The following is a 23,991-nucleotide window of genomic DNA, read 5'->3' as shown; positions in this document are numbered from 1 at the left end:
ACAGTGAATACCAAGCTTCCTGTGATACAGATCCGGCGTGAAATTAGCCTTAAGTGTGTGAAAATTCTGTGGCCCTCCTTCAACCCATTGAGGCTTTTATGCAAAGTATAATCTGCAATTGACTGGCGACCTGTCCAGGGTGTACCCCGCCTTTCGCCCGATGTCAGCTGGGATAGGCTCCAGCCCCCTGCGACCCTGTACGCAGGATAAGCGGTTGACGATGGATGGATGGATGTTTAGAGTCCATGTAAATATCAAATTCGGTGTATCGATTATATGGTTACTTACATAATTTAGTGTTTGTGAAATTTTTGGGGTAAAATGGCATTATCAGGATGGCTGGCATCTATAAGTCAAAAGGCAGGTTGCTCTTTAAAGCCATATTGTTTTTTTCTGTGTAGTACAATAAATCTCATTTACAGTTAACAGCAACAATAAAACATCAGTGGAAAGTGGTGAGACTGCTATCAAGCCGATTGCTGCAAGATTACACCGTTTTTCAAGCCTGTCAACAGCATTAGATCATTCTCTGTGAAATGACCAAATAAACAATAACTGTCAGACATCACTGAGTCATTCTTTTCAAATATTTCACTGACATGCCACATGGCATGGAACTGCTTTTCTGGTGAGAGGTGAGAGAAAAAGGGCCAGGGATGAATAGGAGACTAATCTGTGACAGAGATGCCCCCCCCCCCCCCCCAATACACACACATACTCTCACTCTCACTTTCTCTCTCGCTTCCAAATCCTCTTTGTCAGTGTGACATCCTTCAGGTCCCAAGTTGTTGTTGTGGAGCCTCTCATCACCACATTCCCAGCGTGAAGGAAATGTGCTCTAATCCCACCACTGACACACACACACACACGCGCACCCCCCCCCCCCACACACACACACACACACAAGCATTCATGATATTCAACAATAACAATATTTATCTTTACTGTGGTAATCAGACGCAAAGAAATCCAAACCTATGATCTGTGTGCCCATGTGTGCGTCATCACATGTATTTGCTGCTATTCGCTGTGTGTGACTGCTTTTTACATGAGAGTTTTATTGCTGCTTCCAAAACTACAAATACATAGCTAAAAGGATAGTATTTACACTGTATAGTATAATGGGTTGCAGACAATGAAAGAGTGAAAAAGTAATGACATGGCACGTGTTGACCAGGATAAAATCGTTAGAGGTAGTAATACAACGGCTCTGTCAGGTCAGACCCTAAGGAATTCAAAAGTCTACTTTATAAAACTATAAATTTGGTAGTTTTAAATCTCATTTTAAAATGCCTTTACTTGGATAGAACCATGTGGTGCCTTTTGTAGTACTGTATGTTTAATCTCTGCAGTGCACATATTGCAGGGAATTTTACAGTTATGCACACACACACATGCACTGGTATCTTCCTCTTCTCACTCGTCTCTTCCTTTGTATCCCAGGATATAAGATTCAGTGCAGTTGATGATATGTGGACCATCTGTCGGCAGCTTCATTTGATAAAGTAGGTTTATAAAGGAGTGGAGGCGCCGGTCACGCAGAAGGTTAATCTCCAAACATAATGTGCACGCACATACACTAAATTTCATCTATCATCTATCCATCCATCTATATTTATATTTATTCAAGACTGTATATCACCTTCTGACAGAATTATTATTGCACATTTACTTTTATTTGAGTTATGCATTTGACATATTTCAAATTTAAATAATGTCATCCCAATGCCAGTAAATTTTGTTTTCAAATAGGCCAGTATGGCAGATTATAAATTGTTTTCGTTTCAATAGTAAACATGAAAATCATTCATCTGTGGCATTTATCCTGTCATATCCACAAACCAGAATTGTGTACTGGAATTTACTCATCTGTTGTCACCTCTCTTAATGCATTTGCAGCATTGCAGTGAGATTTAGTGACCTTATTCTTTGAACCCCTACATTTCCTTGTTTTTCAAAAGAAATGGTACACAGCCTTGTCAGTATAAACAGTGTCATGCAGAATTATTTGTTGCTTTGCTTTTTACACATTTTGTTGAACTATCAAAAGGTATTTTTATTTTCAGCTTGTGCAAAGTACTCAGACAGACAACTGACGTGAAAGCCTTACCACAAAATATTATATTGTTTCCTTACTACTCTTTAACCTTCTTAGTTAATAGTCCTCAAGAGCTATAGAAACAGCATTTCTTATCTTGTTTCAGTAGTGATTCTGAAAAAACAAATTTTTCTAACCGTTTCACCGACCCTCCCTTGATGGCACTACATCAGATATTAGGTGATTGTGAGAATGAATATGATTATGCATGATTTTGTATGTACTTTTACATGATTGTCTACCAATTTGTTTTCACTTTGACCAAATTATGTAATTTGATTGGAACATACTTTGATGTCAAAATGTGACGGTGTCTGTATTTTTGTTGAACTTTAATAATAACACCCTTCAGCCATATGTTTGTTGATTTCACCAAAGGATCAGACAACTAAAGAAAAAAATATTTGTCTTGATCTTGCTGTGACAGCCTGGCATGACACCACCACCTGTTTTGAGACTGTTTGAAATTTCAATGGCTTTCTTTATGATTTCTAATTGCTAAAGGGTACTGATTTTAGCACTTTTTAGTTGTCTATCACTGCTTCTCTCACCGTCTCTGCCCACTATTGCCCAAGCCAAATTTGGCTTGGGCAATAGTGCTACACACAGCTGAAATCAGTAGTACAATACATAGCCAACAAAACAGTAAGTGTCTTTGGTACACCAAACACAATGATTAATTACAAATGTAAAAAAGGATATATAAAATTGTGCACATGCCTTGTGAGATAAATAAAATATTTAAATACATACACATTTTTAAAAAACACATTTCATTATGTGTAGAACTGAATGCAACAGTGCCTCCTTACTTCTGAGACACTAGATAAGTAAGGATTGAGGATTTGTTGAGTACTGTTTTAGAAGTCAGGAGGAAAGAAAGCTTAAAGCAGCTGTTGCGCCATACAGTGGGGTTACTTCCCACACAGCACTGCATCCTTTTTCATCATGAAGGCTTTCAAACTCATCTTAAGTGCACCCTGCTTTAAATCTAAAGCCAATGCAGCGTACATCCTGCTGTAGTCTGAACACAAAAAGTTTAACCTCACTTAATTCCAAGCTCAGGACCGCTGGGTGCGCAAAGCAGGAGAGAGCCCAAACGCATGACACTGTGAGCTGAGATTGAGTTCCAGGGTTTATTAATCCCAAGCATGACAAACAGAACGTACAGGAAACTGGTAACATCCAAGAGCAGCAACTTCATACAACAGGGCATACATGCGACAATGACCGAACATGGAATGAACAGAGACATTTATACACAGTGACTAACGAGCAGGGCGGGAGCAACACAGGTGACTGGGATCAGGGTTAACGAGGCAGAGAAACAGAAGGGAAAACAGAGACTAGCAGGCAGGCAGATTACTGAGGGGGGAAAAGACAAAACACAAGTTACTCAACACTAAACATCAGAGTAATATAAACAAGCGGACAGATCACAAATGAACTAACACCAACAAGGAACACAGACAGAAACTAAGGTAAAACAGAACTCAGACATGGGCAAAACACAGAAGTACACCGACCAGGAGTGAACACTAAGACAAGAACTAAGGTACAGGACTAAGATACGAGGCAAGACAGATACTAAATAAGATGTGGATGAATAATAAAGGCTAAACAGAGACTAGAGCTGAATGAACAAAATCAGATTACTGAAACTGGCAGAGAACATAAATGACACCTAACCAACAGACGGAACCCAAGCATGGTGGTGGGAAACTAACACATGAGGGACAGGAACAGAACTAAAGTACTAAGGCAGACACCGAGATAACAGGACAGATCAGAACCACCACACAAAACAAGCAGAAGACTGGATACAAGACCACAGACAGACAGGACTGAAACCCAGACACAGAGAAACCAAAATCAAAACACCGAGAAGGCATGTCCAAAATAATATAACACAGACAAGCTCAGGGCAGGATCATGACACTAGGGATGTTCTGCTTTAAGCGGGGTGTGTGTGTGTGATTTGTTACAGCAGCAGTAATCAGACCCATATCAGATTTTTTTGCTCAAATATAACTATAAGATCAGATTTCTTATAAAACAGTGTGAACCGCCAAAGTCAGATGGAATCTGATCTTTCCCAGTTTTGGGCCACTTTCCTATATGGTGCAAATCAGATACAGTTGGATTATTTGAAATGCGTCCTCAGACAGATCGGAATTCATGTAACTCTGACGTCACAGGAGCAACCATCGTCACAATTCTGTGCTAGCTGAAGTAGCAGCCATAACCCCAAAAAAGCCATAATTAAAAATTTGGCTCTCTTTCCTCTCATCCTTGTTTGCTCACAAATTCCCTGATTCCACCGGAAATCATTACATTTACTCCTTTAGCTGACACTTTTATCCAATGCAAATTACAATTGCTATACATGTCAGAGGTCGCACGCCTCTGGAGCAACTAGGGGTTAAGTATCTTGCTCAGGGACACAATGGTGGGTGTGTCACAGTGGGAATTAAACCCTGGTCTCTCACACCAAAGGCATGTGCCTCATCCACTGCGTCATAGCCACCCTAAAATCAACTTAAAAAATAAAACCACTGAGGCTAACTTCTGTGGCCTCCATGTTTACTTCCATACATCAGAATGCTGCATATGATATCATATTATTCTTTAGTGCACGCAGGTCACTGTCGGGCCGTGGCCAATTCAAACTGGAGTCTCTTAAGGGCAACATTTAAAAAATAATGTGAACAGTCAATCAAAAGAAATTGGATCTGGGCAATAAATTGGAATTGAGCATTTAGACCTGCAGTGTGAGAATAAGGATCATACAGTGTGGCTTCTGGCTGTACAAACTAAAATGTATGAAATCTGTGCCTCTCAGCTAGGAGGCTGGGGAGAAGTAGCCACAGGGTATAATTAGCAATGAGCAATGAGAGGAGAAAAGGCAACATTGGGCAGTCATTTCATGGAAACACACTGAATTGGAAATGGCACTGAGTGAGAATAACTTTTCCAAAGATGATTATCCCAGATGATAGTGTACTACAATAACAAAACAGAAGTGACTTGTGCCGTTAGTCGCTGCAAGTATATCAGAGAGAGAATAATTGTCCCATTTGAGAGTCCGGGCTGGTAGCTGGATGAGCAAATCAGCTTTAGAAATAAGCTTTGGTCTGCTGCTGCAGGACCACAGGACACATTGGTATGCTGATATTATCATCAAAAACAATCAGACAGACACAGTTAGACAGATGCAGAAACACCACAGAGAGACTGACACAAACACATCAAAATGAATTGTACAGATTTCCACTCCTGTGGTTTCTGCATGTTAGCAAAGTGCAGGAGCAAAGCTTTTATCTCACATTCACATTTAGGTGATTGTCAAGTAATATTATTATTATATTTTACAGTGTGTAATAACATTAGACACTTTAAGAATATAATCATTCAGGAACCATCACATCTAGATGTATTTGAAATGGCATTTGAGACCTGACAATATTTAAGTGAGCTTGCCATTCCTATGCATTCATCTATCACTGTCTTAGTGATAGTATTGTTTGTTATCTGGTCCGAACTGACTCAAGGGAAGGGAGTGAACCTGGCTGGGTTCTGAAGATCAAAACATCACTCAGAAATACATCAATATAACTGTTTTCATTCACTGCTGTGAAAGCCAGACTTTCATCAATGCTGTTGTCACTCTGACACTGGCCATCACAGTATGTCCTAGAGTATTGTCTTTAATAAAGCTTCAGAGGAACTGTCAACACCCAAGACTGACACAAATAACATATAAATATGTTGGCAGATTTAATGAAAAATTGATAGATGTTAGAAGCAAATTCCAACAATGATTGTTATCACTTAAATATGTGCACTTAAAATGAAAATAACGTGCTCAGCACCGTGACAGTAATGACCTGGTAGTTAGACAGGCACGGGTAAAAACCAGATTAACAGTCCAAAAGGCAAATAAATCAAAAGGGCAGGCAGAAATATGACAGAAAGTCCAAAAACAAGCATAAGTCCAAAACACAAGGGGAAAGGCTGGAATGTTTATTGACACTAAGGCTGAATCACAATCTCCACACTCACGGACTAACAGACTTTGAAGTCCGTTCCCGATAACTCTGCGAGGGCTTAGGGCTGTCCCACTGTAAAAACGTCAAATGCCGGAGGGCTCTCTCGCATACCTTTTGAGCCCATCATACACACTTTCCCTAAGTCTGTATCTCTGTAGACTTTGCCTGGGGGGAAAACCCACAGTTCATGGTGTTGTGGCGTTGAATACAGGGTTGCCAGGGGAAGCTGCCCTTGAAACAAAAGGTAAACAAAAATGGAAGTATAAACAAAGAAGTTTACATGTAAGTGTAAGACGCTGTTTTGATAAAAACGAGTAAACTGATTATTTGAAAATGACTTCTCATCCACTCCGTAAGGCAAGAGCCTGGAATACGTTCAAAACCACAGCCAGCCCTTAAAGTGCCACAACCATTAAGAAAGTAAAAACTTTAAAATAAAAAGTCCTGAGCCCACAAATGTACTTAACATGTTTTGGCGTCAACGATGTAACATGATATGTGCATTCCCATTATACCATTTTAGGCCCTTGCAGCCTCTGGCACTTAAGCATTTACTTACCAGGTGATGACAACTAAGTCTGTGAGGGTTCAGGGCTTAGGCTTTAGGGTGGAGATTGGGATTTGACAAAAGACAAAGACAAACTGGCACTAAAACAAAGGAACACAAAGTAAATACACTAGTGAATGGAGGATAAGGGAGTTGGAGTCTCTAGCATCTTGGACTAAAGTGTTCTTTGTCAGTGAAAAATCTTTTTTGGTAACGAAAGGGTATGTGTGTATGTTCACAGTATGCATAGCCTCTATACCATATAAAACATTAAATATGTTTATAATATTTTTTATAATATATATAAAAAGTTGAACAAAAGAAAGAATAATATGGTGGATATTGCAATTATTATTATCTCCAGCGAAGATTAATTCCATTCCCACTATGTTATGATCCACTAAATCTAGGCAGGTTATGAGATGAATAAATCCCTGTTTTTGTTATCTTCGCCGCCATCTTAACTGTAAGGGACCTGGGACAGACGATTCAATTTGTTTGGGAGGGAGGAGGAAGGTAGGCAGGGGTTTTATTTTGTGTGGTGTGTTACAACAAAAAATTCTAAATTAATAACATGTTCTAAATAAATAACAATGTTTAAATTCAGAAGTTTGGATTTACAATACCATTACATCACATGCATCTTAAAGAAAACGGAGATACTACACAAAAAACCTTCTCCCCTTCACTGCATTACTCTCATGCCTCCTATGCGCCTAGACGTCGCAGAGCTGCACTCTACTCAGTGCACTCTTCTAGTTATTATTATTCCACAAAAGCATTGGGGCGTGTGCAACCCTGTCTCCTGCAAATTAGTTGTATATAAACTTATTTTCAAGGAGACAAGATTGGTCAACAATGTCAACATGACACAAATGTTAAGTAAATTCATGTGTTGTAAATTAGTTGTATATAAACTTATTTTCAAGGAGACAAGATTGGTCAACAATGTCAACATGACACAAATGTTAAGTAAATTCATGTGTGTCTTAATATGCATTATTATTGGCAGTGGATTCTGCACCAATACATTAACACACAAACATAAAAATATAATGCAGTGTTATCAGTGTTCTTTCTGGTACCAATAAATAATGCTGAATGAAAACACAAAGATCAGATGAGTGCCTTATGTTTGTTCACACTATGAGCGACCAAACCGCCAAGCGTGATCGTCTACATTGTTACTGAGTCGCTGTTGAAGTGTTGCTCTAGCTCTCGTTGAGGTAGTTATGATGTTATGGGCTTGTGTGTCTGCGAACATGGATTAAAATGGATTTTGCTGCCCCATTGCATCCCTGTGTGCACCGCAACACACAGAAAGCTAGCAGAGTGTCAGCTAAGTTAGCTAAATAACATAGCTAGCCATTGTGCTTTTAAAAATGTGTTTTTCGTACCTGGCACTCCCGTGATAGCTGCCATCATCTGTCTCTGTTAAATATGGCAAGAATAAGTTTTTATTCCATTTTTTGTGTGTAGGGAGAGAGATGGGGATCGGAAATGGCCAAACATGATGGATTGACTCTTCACTGCGTTATTGAATTTGATTTATCGCACGTCTTTCTCGTCACTCAGCAACCAGTGCCGGGGGTCAGTTTGTAGCTGCATGTCACCCGCTTCAACTGAAAATGAATTTTAGCCTGTTGCTTTGTCACTTGTAGTCCGAACACACCATTAGATCAGCAACAGTAAGAGCCAGACAACATATTCACCTCTTATTCATAATAGTTTCTAGCTGGCTGTCTTGGGTGAATTCACTTGGCAACTTTACCTCTGGTGATTTCACGCAACAGCTCATTTTCCATCATACAAGTTCCATCAAAATGGGGCACTGAGCTTGCAGCTGAGATAAGATGTAAGGAACAAACAAAACAGTGAGATTCAAACAATGGGCCCTGAAGCATCTGCTTAATACATCCATATTTCTGTTATGTCCACAAATACATGGATTGTCAGTGATGTACAGTAGGTCTGAAGCTAACCTGTGTGATCTACATTTGATCTGAGTGGTTGTTTTTTGGTCATTTGCCACATGTATGATTGATTAATAGCTGCAGAATAATATATTTAATAGTTAATTGTAGCGAAATACGTGATGGGTTCAAATTATGTAAACAGGACTCCCAAATGTTGATCATTACTTGACTCAAACACATTTCAAAAATAATAAAAAATAAATAAAAAAAATTAAAAAATAAAAGAGACTTTGTGGAAAATGGTCGTAATTTAAAATATTTCACAATGTTAAGGTAAGTTGTAAAGGGGATATAAACTGTACTGATGCTGTACCCTGTCATGTAGTGAAAGAATTCAAAGCAGATTCATATTTCTTTGCTGTCCTCCCCTTCCTTCTCTCCCTGTATCTTCCTCCCTGCTTTCCCCACTCCCTCCTTTTCTTTATTGCAGTGGTCTGGTTGCTCACTGTTGTGCCATTGATGCTGTGTATCTCCTGACACCACTACGCCTCAGGGGGAGGCTAATTTATCTCCCATTACCAGGCCCAGCACATGTTCCTCCATTCTCACTGGCTTTGTGTACTTGTGTCCGCTTCACCCACTCTGTCTCTGTCTGCAGTGGTCTCTCTCTGCATGAGTATTTGGTGTCATAAAGGCTCATAGAGCAGTTTGTGTTTGCCTGTAATATGCGTGTATATCTGTTAGACCCGCTATTTTTCTTATTCAACAAGTTATGTGTACAACATCATAATCACTGTAATTATTCACAATTCGGTGTGCCTCCACCATATCTGCTATGGAGAACATGATAATTCAGGTGTAACTAACATTAATAATGGCTGCAATCCATTTGGCCGTGGCACTTCCAGGCCTTTTTCACAGAAGGCGTTTTGACATCGTAGGACAAACACAGGTGTAAATAATTAAAAATTAATGATGGCTGCTATTTCACCGTTGCGGTTTCAGGGTCCTGGTATTGTGCATGCTTACTCACTGTCATGGCTAACTGGGACACCTGTACTGAACAGAGACATGATTAATGTTAGTAGTAACACTTGTGGTTTTGTGAAAAAGGCCTATTGTGCGTGCTGGACACACATAGCTCCAACCAGCCGAGGCAGATGGCCGCCCACCCTGAGCCATGGTTCTGCTAGAGGTTTCTGCCTTTTAAAAGGAAGTTTTTCCTTGCTTGTATCGCCAAGTGCTTGCTCATGGTGGGAATTGTTGGGTCTGTGTAAATAATATCACAAACAGTACGGTCTGGACCTGCTCTATCTGAAAAGTGCATTGAGATATCTTTTGTTGTGAAATGGCACTTTATTAATAAATCTGAACTGAATTGAATTACCTGGACACTTAAATTAAACAAAGCCTTAACTAATGTCATTAGTTACACCTGTGCTAAGAGAGGATATACCTACACTTCATACACTTGTGTTTGGTAATGGTGTGCTGAGGCTGTCATTCAATATAATTTTCTTTCCTTTTACCCAGCAGTCACTTCTGTCACCTTCACCTTTTCTGTTCACATTAAAAGAGAAGCGGATGAATCTTCTTTGCTCTGTGGTGGTTTTGCCCTCTCACAGAGCTATTTAAGTTCTGTTTTCATTTTTTGCGTAAAATGAAAATAAAACAAATTTGTCTGTTTGTACATACTAGTCATTTTGACCCCAAAATATGTTAAAATAGGGCACACATTTAGCTCTGTGACTTAAACCAACAGTGAGTAAGAAAAACAATAAATTATATTTAATTTGTGAAGCTATGAGAAGCGTTAAAATGACCAGCCACAGTGAAATGCACAGCACAGTTGACACCTAAATTAAATGAAACCAAACTGCATTCTATAAAGAAGACGAGTCAAAATAGCATGTCTTAGACAGTGATAGACTAGTCTACTCGACCAAATCAGTGTTGGAGCACCATAAGAGGTTGAAACATGGCTTATCCGGTGACAGCCACCTTTACAGATATGAAAACATGATCCTATTTTCATCCATCCATCCATCCATCCATCCATCCATCGTCAACCACTTATCCTGCGTACAGGGTCGCGGGGGGCTGGAGCCAATCCCAGCTGCCATCGGGCGAAAGGCGGGGTACACCCTGTCAATCAATCGCAGGGCCACACATAGAAAAACAACCACTCACGCCTAAGGACAATTTAGGGTCACCAATCAACCTAGTCTGCATGTCTTTGGACGGTGGGAGGAAGCCGGAGCACCTGGAGAGAACCCACGCAGATACGGGGAGAACCCACTTCCTTCTTGCTGTGAGGCGACAGTGCTAACCACTGCACCACCGCACCGCCCTCCTATTTTCATATTCATTTAATATTATTATTTAATAATAAATATTTTTACTTACATTATGGGCACACTGTCCTGATCTTTTTGCTGTGCAAAGTCGTTCATTAAAACCTTCCACTTGGAAGGCATGGGCATTCTCGATTGATAATGTGGTCAGATAAAGGGGAATATTAAGATTTGATAAGTTTTAGTTTGGAAAAAAGATCACTGGCAGAGGCCACAGTACTGGAATTGTTTAAAAAAGCAGTAAAAGCTTGCAGCGATACAGCTGTTGTCCACGATCAACACCTTTTGTTAGTTCTTGTACTGTTTTCACTTAATTCTCTTAAACACCCATGGTGTTTGACAGAATTACAGGAGTTGCATGGGAAACATTGAGGTTGAGTTGAGTGAGGCACTCACTTGCTCAAAAAAGTGTCTTTTGCAGTGCACAGTTTTTAGACGTTTGAATGTGTTCTTTTTAAGGTAACTGCATATTGGTAACTTTGCTTTTTCTTGATCAGCTACTTCTTTCAATTTTCACTGCTGAAACCCACTTTTGTGTTTGTACTCCATATTGTCTTAATTTCTCAGTTGCTGTCACTACACTACCTAGCAACTCTTCTGTGTGGATTTTGTTACGCAGCAGTGTGCAAGTCCTTAAAAATGACCATAACCCAGAATTCTGTGCGGGCCCACGCTGTACAACTTTAACATAAAATTGCCCATGAATTCATTCTTATTAAAACTTAATTTTAGATGTACTTACTGTAGAGTTGTGTTGCAATGAAGTGTATGTCAGAGCATTACATGTTGTAGAGTATTGTATTGTTATTGAATCTGAATGACATCAAGTGTGAGACAGACCCACCATGGAGTAAGAGGCTCATGTCACAGACTACTATAAATATTGATTGTGACAGTTCTACTCCATAATTTGTATAAGATAACAGTATAAATTTCAGATTACTTTACATAAATTTAAATTATACAAAGATGAGCGGTAAGTTATGGGCACCGCAACTACTGTGGGTCCCTGCATATACATTATTTATGCCGCTGATTACGTGATATAAATTTACGTATACCATTATAGAAGATTTTGTCCATATCACCCACAGCTAATGCTCATGTTTGTGTGCTAAATATGAGGCTAGACAGCTAGCTTAGCATAAAGAACAGATACATAGGTAACTTTAGAGGCACTGGTAGACACTTTTTTTTACTTTGGACAGAGCCAAGCTTTGTCCCCATGTGTAATGTCTTTATGCTAAGTCAAGCTAACTGTCTCCTGGCTCTAGCTTTATATTTGGCGCATGAACAAGTGGTACAGATTTTCTCATAGCTTCAACAGAGGGAATAAGCCTATTTCCCAAAATGTCTAACTATTTATAATGTAAAACTGGCGCATGGCTTAAGAAGTTTCTAAGAACAATAATAGTGTTGACACAGGCCCACACAATAGAAATGCTGGCTTGTGTATCCTACAGATAGCCAATGTTATAAAGTTGAAATAACATTTGAGAGTTTATGCATGCAAAGTAAACAAGAATGACAGTAGTGTGGCCAATAGTAGCACCAGGGTCATATTCAAAACCTGTGGGATAAGCACAGCTGCAGCTAATAAGATAAATAATGGGTCCATGTGATTCAGGTGTGCCAGTATTCAAGCTTTGGCAATAGTCAATTGTATTGTCAAGCAAATATTGATAATTGGCTCACTTAAATCAAGCATATTAATTGTATTGGTTGCAGCTGCCCATTACACAGTTTATGTGGATTTTAGATTACATTGTTATTAATGTTGTACATTCTAATTTACACAGGGAGTGAAATAAACACAGACTGGCAGTTGGACATACAGAGACAAAGACAGAGAGGACGCTTCAATGACCTCATTACCGCCATTCACAACCAGGACCTGTGTATTCATTATTTCCCTCCACCTCTTTACCTATTTCACTTGCCTATATCCTCCAAACTCTCTTTTTGTCCACCTTCTCATAATTGCCTGGTTCAAAATCAATAGCATCTTCCTGAATAGAAAGTCACCAGGAGTGGAAACACACCCAGGGGCATGGAAGCAAGCACCCTAGCTTTTTTCTCTGATAAGCAGTTGCTTAATAAGAAGTGTGTAATTGCTATTCAGAGCAAAACAATTGCCCCAACAAGAGCTATTCATTGTTGAATTATGGATTTGACTATTTGGATGCAAAGGACATCTTTGAAGTACACAGATAAAATAAAAGCACCTGGATATAAATGGGTAGAATTTGGCATTTGTGACATAATTTGATACAGGTATAAATAAATACAGTTCATTCAAAGTGTCGCCCGACCTTGTCAAGGTTGGTCTGTGTAGGTCTACATCTAAAGTGTTAGCTTTTCCGAACATACACAGTTTATGGAAAATTACACAATTTGAAGAGAAGAAGTTGTGGGAGGAGAGATTTCAGATTTTAATAACATAAACTGAGTTTATCATTCAGTGTCATCCACTGTCTTTGTTGATGATGGCATATTCAGCTAAGGATGGTCTAGATCCTGTCTATGTAGCCTATCCTGTCTTTATAACATAATATTTAATGCTGTCATCAGTCATGTCCTTGGCTGCCTTTTTGACCCAAACTGAGTGAATAAATGTGAAGCCACGCGTGAAGACAAAGAGCAGGGTCTTTATTGGAGTGCACACTGAAAGTGGCTAAAAAAACTGACTAGTATAGGCCAAGGGAATACTTACTTCTGTTAACATGAGCTGATGGGATTAAAGTGAGGTCATAAAAAGAGTACAAAGGATGAAAAGATGCAACATAAACTTATATTGCAGTAACTAACATTAAACATCTTAATGAAAAGAGTTGCTATAAGGTGCTGTTAATGAAGAATGTGAGGGCTAATTTTAGCAGAGTATTTATATGTGCCAAGAAGCACAAAAGCTATTTCTTCCTGTTCTATTTTTATTCCTTATCTCCCTGAACTGAAATGTATCAAGTGCAGCCTCCTGCATCCAAACTCATTTTGACAAATCCTGATTGTGTGGGAGGTGCTGCGCTAGACATGCTGGAGCAGCAGGACTTTAAAATCAAAAAGAAGTGGAAAAAATACTTTAAGACATTCCCATACCTTAAAGCCCTGCGCACATCATAGATGTGAAGTCAAACAGATGAAAATGTCAGTCTGACAGAGTCAAATCACAAAGTAACACCAAAACAAAACAAAAAAAACACCTTATGAAAGCACTAGAACATACTGTAGCTTGCATGGAGATGATTCATACACAGATGTACCAAATGTGTACTTATTTGAATAAAACTCTGTTGTTGTGTGTAGTTAAAATGAGTTCAGCTTATTGTCCTACTTTATAATTCAGCAGAGAAAGCAGAACTTGTGGTGGTAAGAATAGGACAAGTCACCATTTGTTGGATGCTGGGGTGATGAGGGGGAAATGTGGCTTTTCAGACATCAGAACACAATCCGTCTCTATTTTCGGCTCAGAACCATCTTAAGGCCCCTGGCCAAAATGGGCCCTCCTGGTAGAAACTAAGTCCAGCAATTCACTTAATAAATAAAATCGCTTTGAAGGTTTATTGTTGGTTACTTTGCCATGAAATGTACAATTTGCCACAGAGCACTATGCTCTGATGCGCCATCATATCAATGAGCTTTTCTTCTTCTTTCATATCAGCTCTCTCTCAAGATGTCTTCCAGCAAGGAAGGCCGATTTGCCATTTAAACAGTCCCTCTGGATTTAATATAATATTGGTGCTGCAATTTTTGTGAAAGGAGTTTATAAAATGTCAAAAAACAGACAGTTCAGTGAAAGGTAAGTTCTGCTGATGACTGCTTTTGGCTGTCAGTCCCGAGCATCTCATCTATTTATTTGGAAGAAAAATATAGCTTTTTATAACAATCACTTTCTCTGCTGTTGTTTTATGTTATGGTACCCACATTGTTTCCCTTCCATCTTCTTCCCCTTGCTACTTTGAGCCTCTGTCCTTACTTGCTCTCCCACCATATTTTGATGATAAGCAGGAGAGAACCAGCTGGTTCCTTCGTCCGGGTGATTATCAAAAACGCTAAGTAAACCAATTTGATTAGCCATTTAGACAGAAAGGGTGACCCTGGCCATGTGGGTTTAGGCCTTCACACTCAAACACATGCACATAATACACACATACACCTCCAGTGGTCCAACACAAGACACAAGGTCATGGCATTTTCATGTCGGGACAGGATGAAAATAGAAAGAGGGCCATGAGCTGGACAGACTGAGGCACAATGAGTCAGTGGGCTGATAACACAGACAGACTGAATCAGTGGGCTGAAAGCAGAAGGCGGTTTGTGGGAATGTGTGTGTGTGTATTCGTTCAAGGGGAGAGAACAGAGAGGAAGTCAGAGAGATGATGGTCTCGGGTTTTTAGGGGGTTAGCTGCAGGTTCTGAACACCAGTCCTGCAGGTCCCTGTGGACATCCCCAAACACAGGCTCAAAATAACTCCCTTTATCCCAATTAGTTTTATTCCCCCCCCCCCCCCCCCCCCCCCCCCCCCTACACACACACACACACACACACACACACACACACACACACACACACACACACACACACAAATACACACACAGTTTTCTGTTCTTACTCATACCATCTGTTTTATTTCAGTTTTGTTTAAGTACTGGAATGGGGAAGAAGAGCTCAGGGAAAAAAAAAGGGGAATATTCCTTTTCTTTGTAAATGTAAAACCTTAAAATTTTAAAAATTCTAGCCTATCAAATTAGTATTTGTAATTATACATTGTTAACTCGGGCTTGCCATCTATTGTAATTTATCTTGGAAATTGTGGGAATGTGTATTACACATATTCTGTGTACAGTTAAAGTAAAGTATCTCATCTGCATCTATAGCTTCTAATAAATGATATTCTGCAATGGCCTCACTAGAACTGTCACAGCATACTCAAACAAATGGGTGTCTAGCAATATGAGAAGAGTAGAGGGGAAAGACTGCTGTGATCTGTGAGATTTGGCAGCAATGGCTTTTCCACAGGGAAACACTGTCCTCTTGTGGTAAATGAGATGAGAGATTATCAAGGACATAGAATAGGTCTACTTGAATGATAAAATATGTTTGATCTGTTTAGTCTAAGACAGCTCAGTATCAGTTCTGAACTACGGACACATGCTTTATGTATATAATGTCAAATTGAAAACAGACAAACCTAGATATAATTCAAACACAAACACTAATACAAAATACAAACATGGTGATGGTGACTTACTATACAAACATTTTCAGTACAGTCCAGGAAAAAGCATACTACGACAATGTTTTGCAACTGTTTTGTATTTTTTAAATATTTTTTAAAGGATAAGACAGTATGAAAAACAACAATAAATGTATCCCAAACAAGTATTGCATGTGTAGCCAAAGTCTAATATAGCTTATTCCTTTGATAGACCTCAGCTGTTGTCCAATAACAATTAAAAGCATGTAAATAAGCCACACTGTTGCAGTGGGTGACATGTACTTTCATAATGATCTAAATGGGGACTGTGTGTGTCCATCCCACACACACACACACATATATATATAGATATATATATAGATATATATATATAGATAGATAGATAGATAGATAGATAGATAGAGGTAGTATAAAGAGTGACAAAGTCTCCGAAGGGAGGAGGTTGGATCAAACACAAACAAGACTTTCACCCAGAAGAGTCACCATTGACATATTAACCATGATCTTTTCCTAAACCTAATCAAGTAGTTTTGGTGCCTAAACCATTCCACAACATCAATCACATGTTAGAAAGGCTTTTTGGCAGAATGGCCAGAGAAAAAACATCTCCCGGGTCAGTAGGAAGAACTTGGAAATATTAATGAACCAAGTCACTAAATGAGGAAGTGATATCCTAATTGAAGACCCGCTTTGATAAGAGGACTGACAGACTGCATTTTCATTTTGACACCAAAAGAGCATGGTGATATGTGAATATAAATGCTAGACTGGGGGCGCTGTTTCACTTATTGCATTTGTAAATTGTCCACTGCAACAGACTAAGTTGAAATTAAATGTTATGGTGTTTTAAGAATCAGAATCAGAATCAGAATCTGATTTATTGCCAGGTACATTTTAACACGGGAGGAATTTTCCATGGTATAAATTGGTGCTTACAGTACACATGAATATAGATAGAAATTTATAAAAAGTAAGGAGATCAAAAAATGTACAAGTATACAAAAACTACAATAATACGATAATACAATGCTGACAAGTATGTACAAAAATTCACAACATGAGCATAAAGTACAGCTGAGCGTTGTTGTAAAGTGTGGGGTCAGGAGTGTGTATGAGTGTGTGTGTAAGTCTTTGGGGAGGGGGGCATGAGAGTCGGTGAAAGTGAGGACCAGGGCCTTGTTGAGGAAGCCTACTGCAATCGGAAAGAAGCTGTTTCTGTGGCAAGAGGTTTTGGTCCTGATGAACTGCAGCCTCTTGCCAGAGGGGAGAGTCTGAAACAGTTTGTGTCTGGGGTGGAAGGGGTCTGCCACAATCTTTCCTGCACGCCTCAGAGACCTGGAGGTGTACAGGTCCTGAAGAGATGCAAGGTGACAACCAACCACCTTCTCTGCAGACCGAATGATACGCTGCAGCCGGCCCTTGTCCCTGGCGGTGGCAGCAGTGTACCAGATGGTGAGGGAGGTGAGGATGGACTTGATGATGGCGGTGTAGAAGTGCGCCATCATTGTCTTTGGCAGGCTGAACTTCAGGAATGTCCAGGAAGTACATCCTCTGCTGGGCCTTCTTGGTGAGGGAGGTGATGTTTAGCTCCCACCTTTGAGATGATGGTGCCCAGGAAGCAGAAGGAGTCCATGGTGTCTACTGAGGAGTCACTTAGGATGATAGGGGAGGGTGGAGCTGGGCTCTTTCTAAAAACTACGATCATCTCCACTGTCTTCAGAGTGTTGAGCTCCAGACTGTTCTGGCTGCACCAGGACACCAGATGGTCAATCTCCCACCTGTAGGCAGACTCATCCCACCCAGAGATGAGCGCAGTCTGCAATCATCCGCAAACTTCAGGAGCTTGACGGACTGGAGTTGCAGCTCTTGGTGTAATTCAAATTGTTAGAAAACTGCATTTTAATTTGTATTGTGACTTAAATAATGCTTGCACACACGAAAAAGTAGGCTACATTGTTTATGGTGCATTTTAAAAATGTTCAAATTTGATTTAACATTTGAGTATTTTGAAAATTAAATGTCAAACATTTCCATTTTCATTTATCCTCAAATAACACATCCATGCGGAAAACGATAATGCTCTTGCAAAATAACATTTTAATTTTAAAGTTTACATTATCACTTTAATATAGCCCCCTATAGGCTTTCATATAACTCCAAATTTTAGGGATGCAAGACAATCGTTTTTAGTGGTTTCATTTTTATAATTTCTTAATACAGCTTCATCTTTCTACTGCAGCAGCTGAAAGAACATTATATTTGAAATGTCAGTTAGAATATAAGGGTGGGATATCTTAGTTTCTGGGGATAAAGTAGCAGAAACGTTTCCACAAAGGCCTCAAATACAGGCAATAACGTTACTGAGACAGAGATTAAACGTTAAGAGCAGAGGCTAAAGGGAAATCAAACGCCTCACACAAAACAAGAAATAAGAGGACAAAAAGCGAGAAAGGGAAGCTCATCATTTCATCAGGAATAACCTTTCTATAAACAGTCTATGGCAATAACACACTGGTTAGTTTGACGGTGGTAGGTACAAAAGACCATAGAGATTTCGACACAAGGCTGGTCACCACAGAAGAAGGTTGAGCCGAGCCGACCCATTGCCGACCATTGGATCATAGATATGGAATGAATAGATAAAGCTATTGCAATTGTATATTGGTTATTTATTCCTTTAGAACAGTTAAAATTACTGCAATTGAATAGTTGATGAAGCCAATGTGTAACATGAAGATTCATTTCATGTGTGGATGACGCAATGATAATGGGAAGGGTAAGCTATTTGTGTAGTGGGAATAACCTTTCTATACGTTCTTATTCTATGTCCACGTTCCTACTCCCGGAAGTCAGAAGTCGCTGCTTTTTCCGTCACATTCCCTACAGCGCGAAAACTGCAATGTACTTCCACGTTTGAACCGAAAAAACGCTCTGAAGGTGAGCTGAATTTAAAGCATACATACGGCTGGAGATTATTGCCACTGACGAAAAACATTGTTGTTTTGCTGTACGCAGGAGTACTCTCTTGTGCAGCGAGTGAAACACAGCGACGTAGCATATAGCAAAACTTAACGTCATGTTGTTAGCTGGCCTGCTGAGTTGACCGGTAACGTTAACCGAGCTAGCTAGCGTTGTGTGTATAACGTTAAGTTAACGTTGCTTCTCCTTAACATCAGGGCTTTAAATGTTGTTAGCTCGGTAATGTGGAGTTTTCCTACATTTATTCTTAAGTGTTAACTTACAGTGGTGTTTAAAACATAACGCCAGTAACTTAAAGTTACTAAACCTGCAATTTAAACTTAAATAACGTTACTGTTACTTATTCGCCCAGAGTTCCCAGTCCATTTTCGTGCCAAAGCTCTGTAACTAACGTTATACTGGACATGTTTAGGCTACGCTCTTCTTTGGCCCCATTTCCACTGGTGCGGTAACTTGCATCATAGATTTCATTAAAGCAAACTGATTTGCCTGCAGAAATAAGTGATTGACATAATGATGGCTTGTCTGTAGAAACATTAACGTTACTGTACAAGTAATGTACTGAAGTCAATGGCTTGTGCCAGGTGAATGTTAGACTGCCAGTAAAGGCAAATTTATTTGTATAACGTTAGCACCTTTCAACAACAAGGCAATTCAAAAGGTTTTGCATTAGACATAAAGGCATTAAGACAAGATATAGAAGAAACACAAGGCAATATAAAAGATGCACAAACAGGATTTAAGTTAAATGATTAAAACAAAGTTAAACAAAAGATGACAATATGCTAAAATATAATAAGAGAAATGAAACAGTAGAATATAAATGAATTGATCTTGCGGTGGCAAACAAATATCTTAAGCCTTGATATAAAAGAATTGAGAGTTTTCTGTGAGTTTGTTCCAGATATGGGGAGCATAAACACTGAATGCAGCTTCTCCGTGTTTAGTTTTGACTCTAGGTACAGTAAGAAGACCATCCATCCATCCATTGTCAAGTGCTTATCCTGCGGACAGGGTCGCGGGGCAGTAAGAAGACCTGTACCAGACAATCTCAGTAGAGTTGCACGATCTCCATGAAATAAACGGAAAATTGTATACTTTCTGCAACATTTGTGATATATTGTGCAGTGTGATTTTGCGATAACAGTAATGAGTCAGTATATTGTGCAACCCTAGATCTGAGAGGTCTGGATGGTTCAAAATGGTGCAGCAGATCAGAGATGTATTTTTGGCCCAATGTCTTTTGCCTTTTATAAACCAAAAGTAGAATGTTGAAGTAAATCATTTGACTCACAGGAAGCCAGTCTAAAGATCTGAGAACTGGACTCATGTGGTCTCTAGCAGCAGTGTTCTGAATCAGCTGTCTGATCGACTTTTCAGAGAGATCCTGTAAAGACAGTGTTAAAGAGTTTGAGTCCACTAAAGTTTTTCTAAATCCTGTTGAGTGGAAGTGTGTAGATGTGGAACAGAAGATGCCCAAGAATGGTGAATTGTTATGAGCTTCCATTGTTGAATATGCAATTACAGATTGACACAAAATAGTTACTGTCCCTTAAATAGGATTCCTATTCCTATTTATTAAGTTATTAAACAAAATGGCAACCCCACCTCCTTTCTTATGCACTTATGAAACTGAAGTTGGAGGGCATGACTCTGTAAGAACTGCTGCACTGTTGTTAGGCTCAGTTTCAGTTTAAAACATCAAATCAAGGTTGTGTTTAATAATTATATCATTAAATAGTATTTTCCTGCCAAAGACCTGACATATAATAAAGCTTAATTTAGTATTTTAAAAGTTCTTTGCTACTTAAATTATCTTTTTTTTTTTTTGAAGACTGTGGCTGACAAGTAACTGATATCATGCTTGATAAATCTGCAGATTTAGTCAATTACATTTTGTTCTCTTTTGACTGAGCGAGCTTCAGTCAAAAGTACATAACGTGTAGATAATCACTTCTAACCACTAGGAACAGCTCACCACTGTCTTGTTAACTTTTTTGTAGTGCAATACTTTTTGCACATTTCGCTAAAATACCTCACTTAGTAGCTGCAAAGTGCAAACTGACACACATTCAGCAGATCAACTGATTCTAACGCTAACCACGATAAACCTATTCTTCTGTGTAGCTGCAGCTGAATTTTAAGATGGCATTGTGAATTAGAAGTCACTATTTGTCTGATGTTTGATATCTTCTTCAGTTGATCTCACAGTGAAGTGCTTTGGCACATCCTGTCCTGTTTTCAGCACTGCTGCTGATTTAAGCCATGTGTTCTCTCTTTCAGAAAGTCTCTCAAAAAGTGAAAATGTCAAAGATAGACAAGATGAGCATCCTAGGGGTAAGGAGCTTTGGGATTGAGGATAAAGACAAACAGGTCATCTCTTTCTTCAATCCTCTGACTGTGCTGGTTGGACCCAACGGAGCAGGGAAAACGGTATGAGAACATGTTTTGACGAGAGCAAAGGTTGACTGTGAAGCGTGACCTGTAGAGAATGAACAAGAAAGTTGACAGTGTGCCTTTGAGATGACACATGTGCATTGGGATTAGGCTAGCTGGTCTGATGGTTTGTGCCCTTTTTGTATTTTGCAAGTAGCCACAGCCAATGTTGGATAACATATTTCAAAATTAAAAGTGCAACTTTCATTTTTCTTGTTGTAATTCTTACCATCTGACCCCTTCCGTTTCCAGACTATTATTGAGTGCCTTAAATATGCAACAGCAGGAGAACTCCCCCCTGGATCTAAAGGAGGTGCTTTTGTTCATGATCCAAAGGTGAGCTCGCTCTCGTATCAGTGGTTTACCATAGCTGGCTTTATTATCATTATTTATTTTATTTTATTTGGAGGAAATTTCTTTGGCATGTCAGTATCCTCAATTCTTTACTGCTAGTTATGCAGTGATGTTACAGTCTCCACCAGTTCCATATTTGTATATTCATACTTCGAACAGTCAAAATGCCCCGTTTCTTACATTTACTGTAACACTGAAAATATTGTATAAAAATAACAAATATTTTATGAATTAAATTGCTTGAATCCACCCAACATTTCAGATTATAAAGCGTTACATTTAAGCTGATTAGTCTATGAATTTCACTGTTTCGCTCGTCCTCATTCCAGAAACAGAATACTTACTTAAAATGAAGCAATGACTTCTAACTTATTACTTAGAATTTGTGACGACTTTACCATTACAACAAGCTCATTTGTATGTTTGTATTGTCTGTACTATTTTAATCCTAACTAGGGCTGGGCATCGCTTGAACACATTAATTAATTTAGGCCGACAATTATTTTATTGCACCTTAACACAGTTTTTATTATTATTATTTTGAAAGTCCGTTGCTCACTGGCTCTAAATACACATAGCCTGAAATCAAACCATGGGTCACAGGAGGATTGGGATGTTGATCAGCCTGCAAATCACCCACCCAAACAAGCAGCGGAGGGAGACTTCTGCAGACTACGCTGGATGCAGCGTGTGGGAGAAGTAGATTACCAAAAGCAAGACAAGAGATCAAATGCCATAGCGAAGTGAATAGCTACACACTGCATGCTGATTAGTATTGGGGAAGATGGTGGTCTTAGGAACATTCTTAAAATCACAACGTAGTCACTTGGTCCCGTGGGGTTGCTCTGCGCTCCGGTGGACGGGGAGACAAACGCTCTGCGAGTAAACAGCAGGCGCTCTATGGATAGTAACCATCTTATTCAGTAAACAGTAATAGGGGTGGTGAAGGTGCATAGATAAGATGCTTGCCTTTGGTGTGGGAGACACGGGTTCGATTCCCACTGTGAGACATCCACCATTGTGTGTCTTACAGAAACTTCCTAACCAGCAGATCCTATCCTAACTGCTTGATAACCATGGTTAATAACGAACTGTTTTAGGAAAAAGGCCATTACAGATTAAAAGTCAATATTCCTCTCCTAACTAAAGATAGGAAAAGTGTATTACAGATGCATCCTAACACCGTAAAATCTTAAACTCTCCTAACCTTAGGTGCTGTCTTGTTGAGCTGTCCTAATTTTTACTTTTCCACCAGGTAGTGTTAGCTAACTCGTTTAATCCACACGGCTGCTCTTTTATTGCTTTTACAAAATCAACAAAATGTCAACAGGCAGAACTTAATTGATTCTACCGATGTGTTTGATGACAAAACACTTAGTAGAAAGGCTGTAGGTGATGTAACGCTGGATAACGTCTCAATATAACATAATGTAATGGCTTGATGTAATAAAACCTATCCAAATGCAAGTCTTTGATAGGAGGACATCGTTAAATTCAAGAAATGCATGAAAACATGATGACGTTAGCCCGCAGTCTTTATTATTATTATTTTGTTACCTTCATTATTAACTTTCCTGAGCAGAGTACGGGTTTCTGCCATGGTCAGTGCAGGAGCACAGGAGGATCCACCAGCGGTTTTCCTCTGCTCTCTGGACACAACTGCTGCCTTTCTCTTCGTATCACTTGTTGATAGACTTATTTTCTTTTTGACAGAATCAGCGCTATTTAGCCCACTCTCTCGCTTTATCTCCCCAGATAAGCGTTACGTGAATTTGGATTTCTAGACGGAGGTTACCAACACCTCTGAACTGAAGTTCAATGAAAGTTGTTGTTTCTGCTCCATTTTCAATGTGTGTCATTTAAAAAAGGCCAAAAAACTGCGATTAAAAGCCATTTAGCTCAGCGAGATGAGCAAAGTGGCATCGGTTGCTAGGTAACAGACATAAAAGTTGATAACCGATGTTGGATTGAGTATTTAGGATTTTCTAACCTGAGATAAGATAGGATGAAGTAAGATAAGATAGGATTCCTAAAGTTAGTTAT

The 23,991-nt window shown here is 39.3% G+C and overlaps 1 protein-coding gene across 4 annotated transcripts in view; it reads left to right on the top strand.

The window, feature by feature from the left end:
- Positions 1-19,027: 19,027 nt before the first annotated feature.
- rad50 (RAD50 homolog, double strand break repair protein) overlaps positions 19,028-23,991 on the top strand; it is a 38,163-nt gene continuing 33,199 nt past the window's right edge. The window contains exons 1-4 of one of the 4 annotated variants that reach the window (XM_038708080.1): positions 19,060-19,116; positions 20,106-20,117; positions 21,442-21,591; positions 21,847-21,930. In XM_038708080.1, coding sequence (XP_038564008.1) covers positions 21,463-21,591; positions 21,847-21,930 — 213 coding nt within the window. In that variant the 5' untranslated portion in view covers positions 19,060-19,116; positions 20,106-20,117; positions 21,442-21,462. Of the gene's footprint in view, positions 19,117-20,105; positions 20,118-20,193; positions 20,213-20,309; positions 21,592-21,846; positions 21,931-23,991 lie in introns of those variants that run through there. The other 3 variants (XM_038708079.1, XM_038708081.1, XM_038708078.1) reach the window with 3 other exon arrangements.

Source organism: Micropterus salmoides, unplaced genomic scaffold, assembly GCF_014851395.1.
Source record: "Micropterus salmoides isolate LMB-PRFRI ecotype aquatic unplaced genomic scaffold, ASM1485139v1 Ms_hic_scaffold_9, whole genome shotgun sequence".
In the NCBI taxonomy this organism is placed as follows: Eukaryota; Metazoa; Chordata; class Actinopteri; order Centrarchiformes; family Centrarchidae; genus Micropterus; species Micropterus salmoides.
This window is presented reverse-complemented; position numbering and strand designations above follow the sequence as displayed.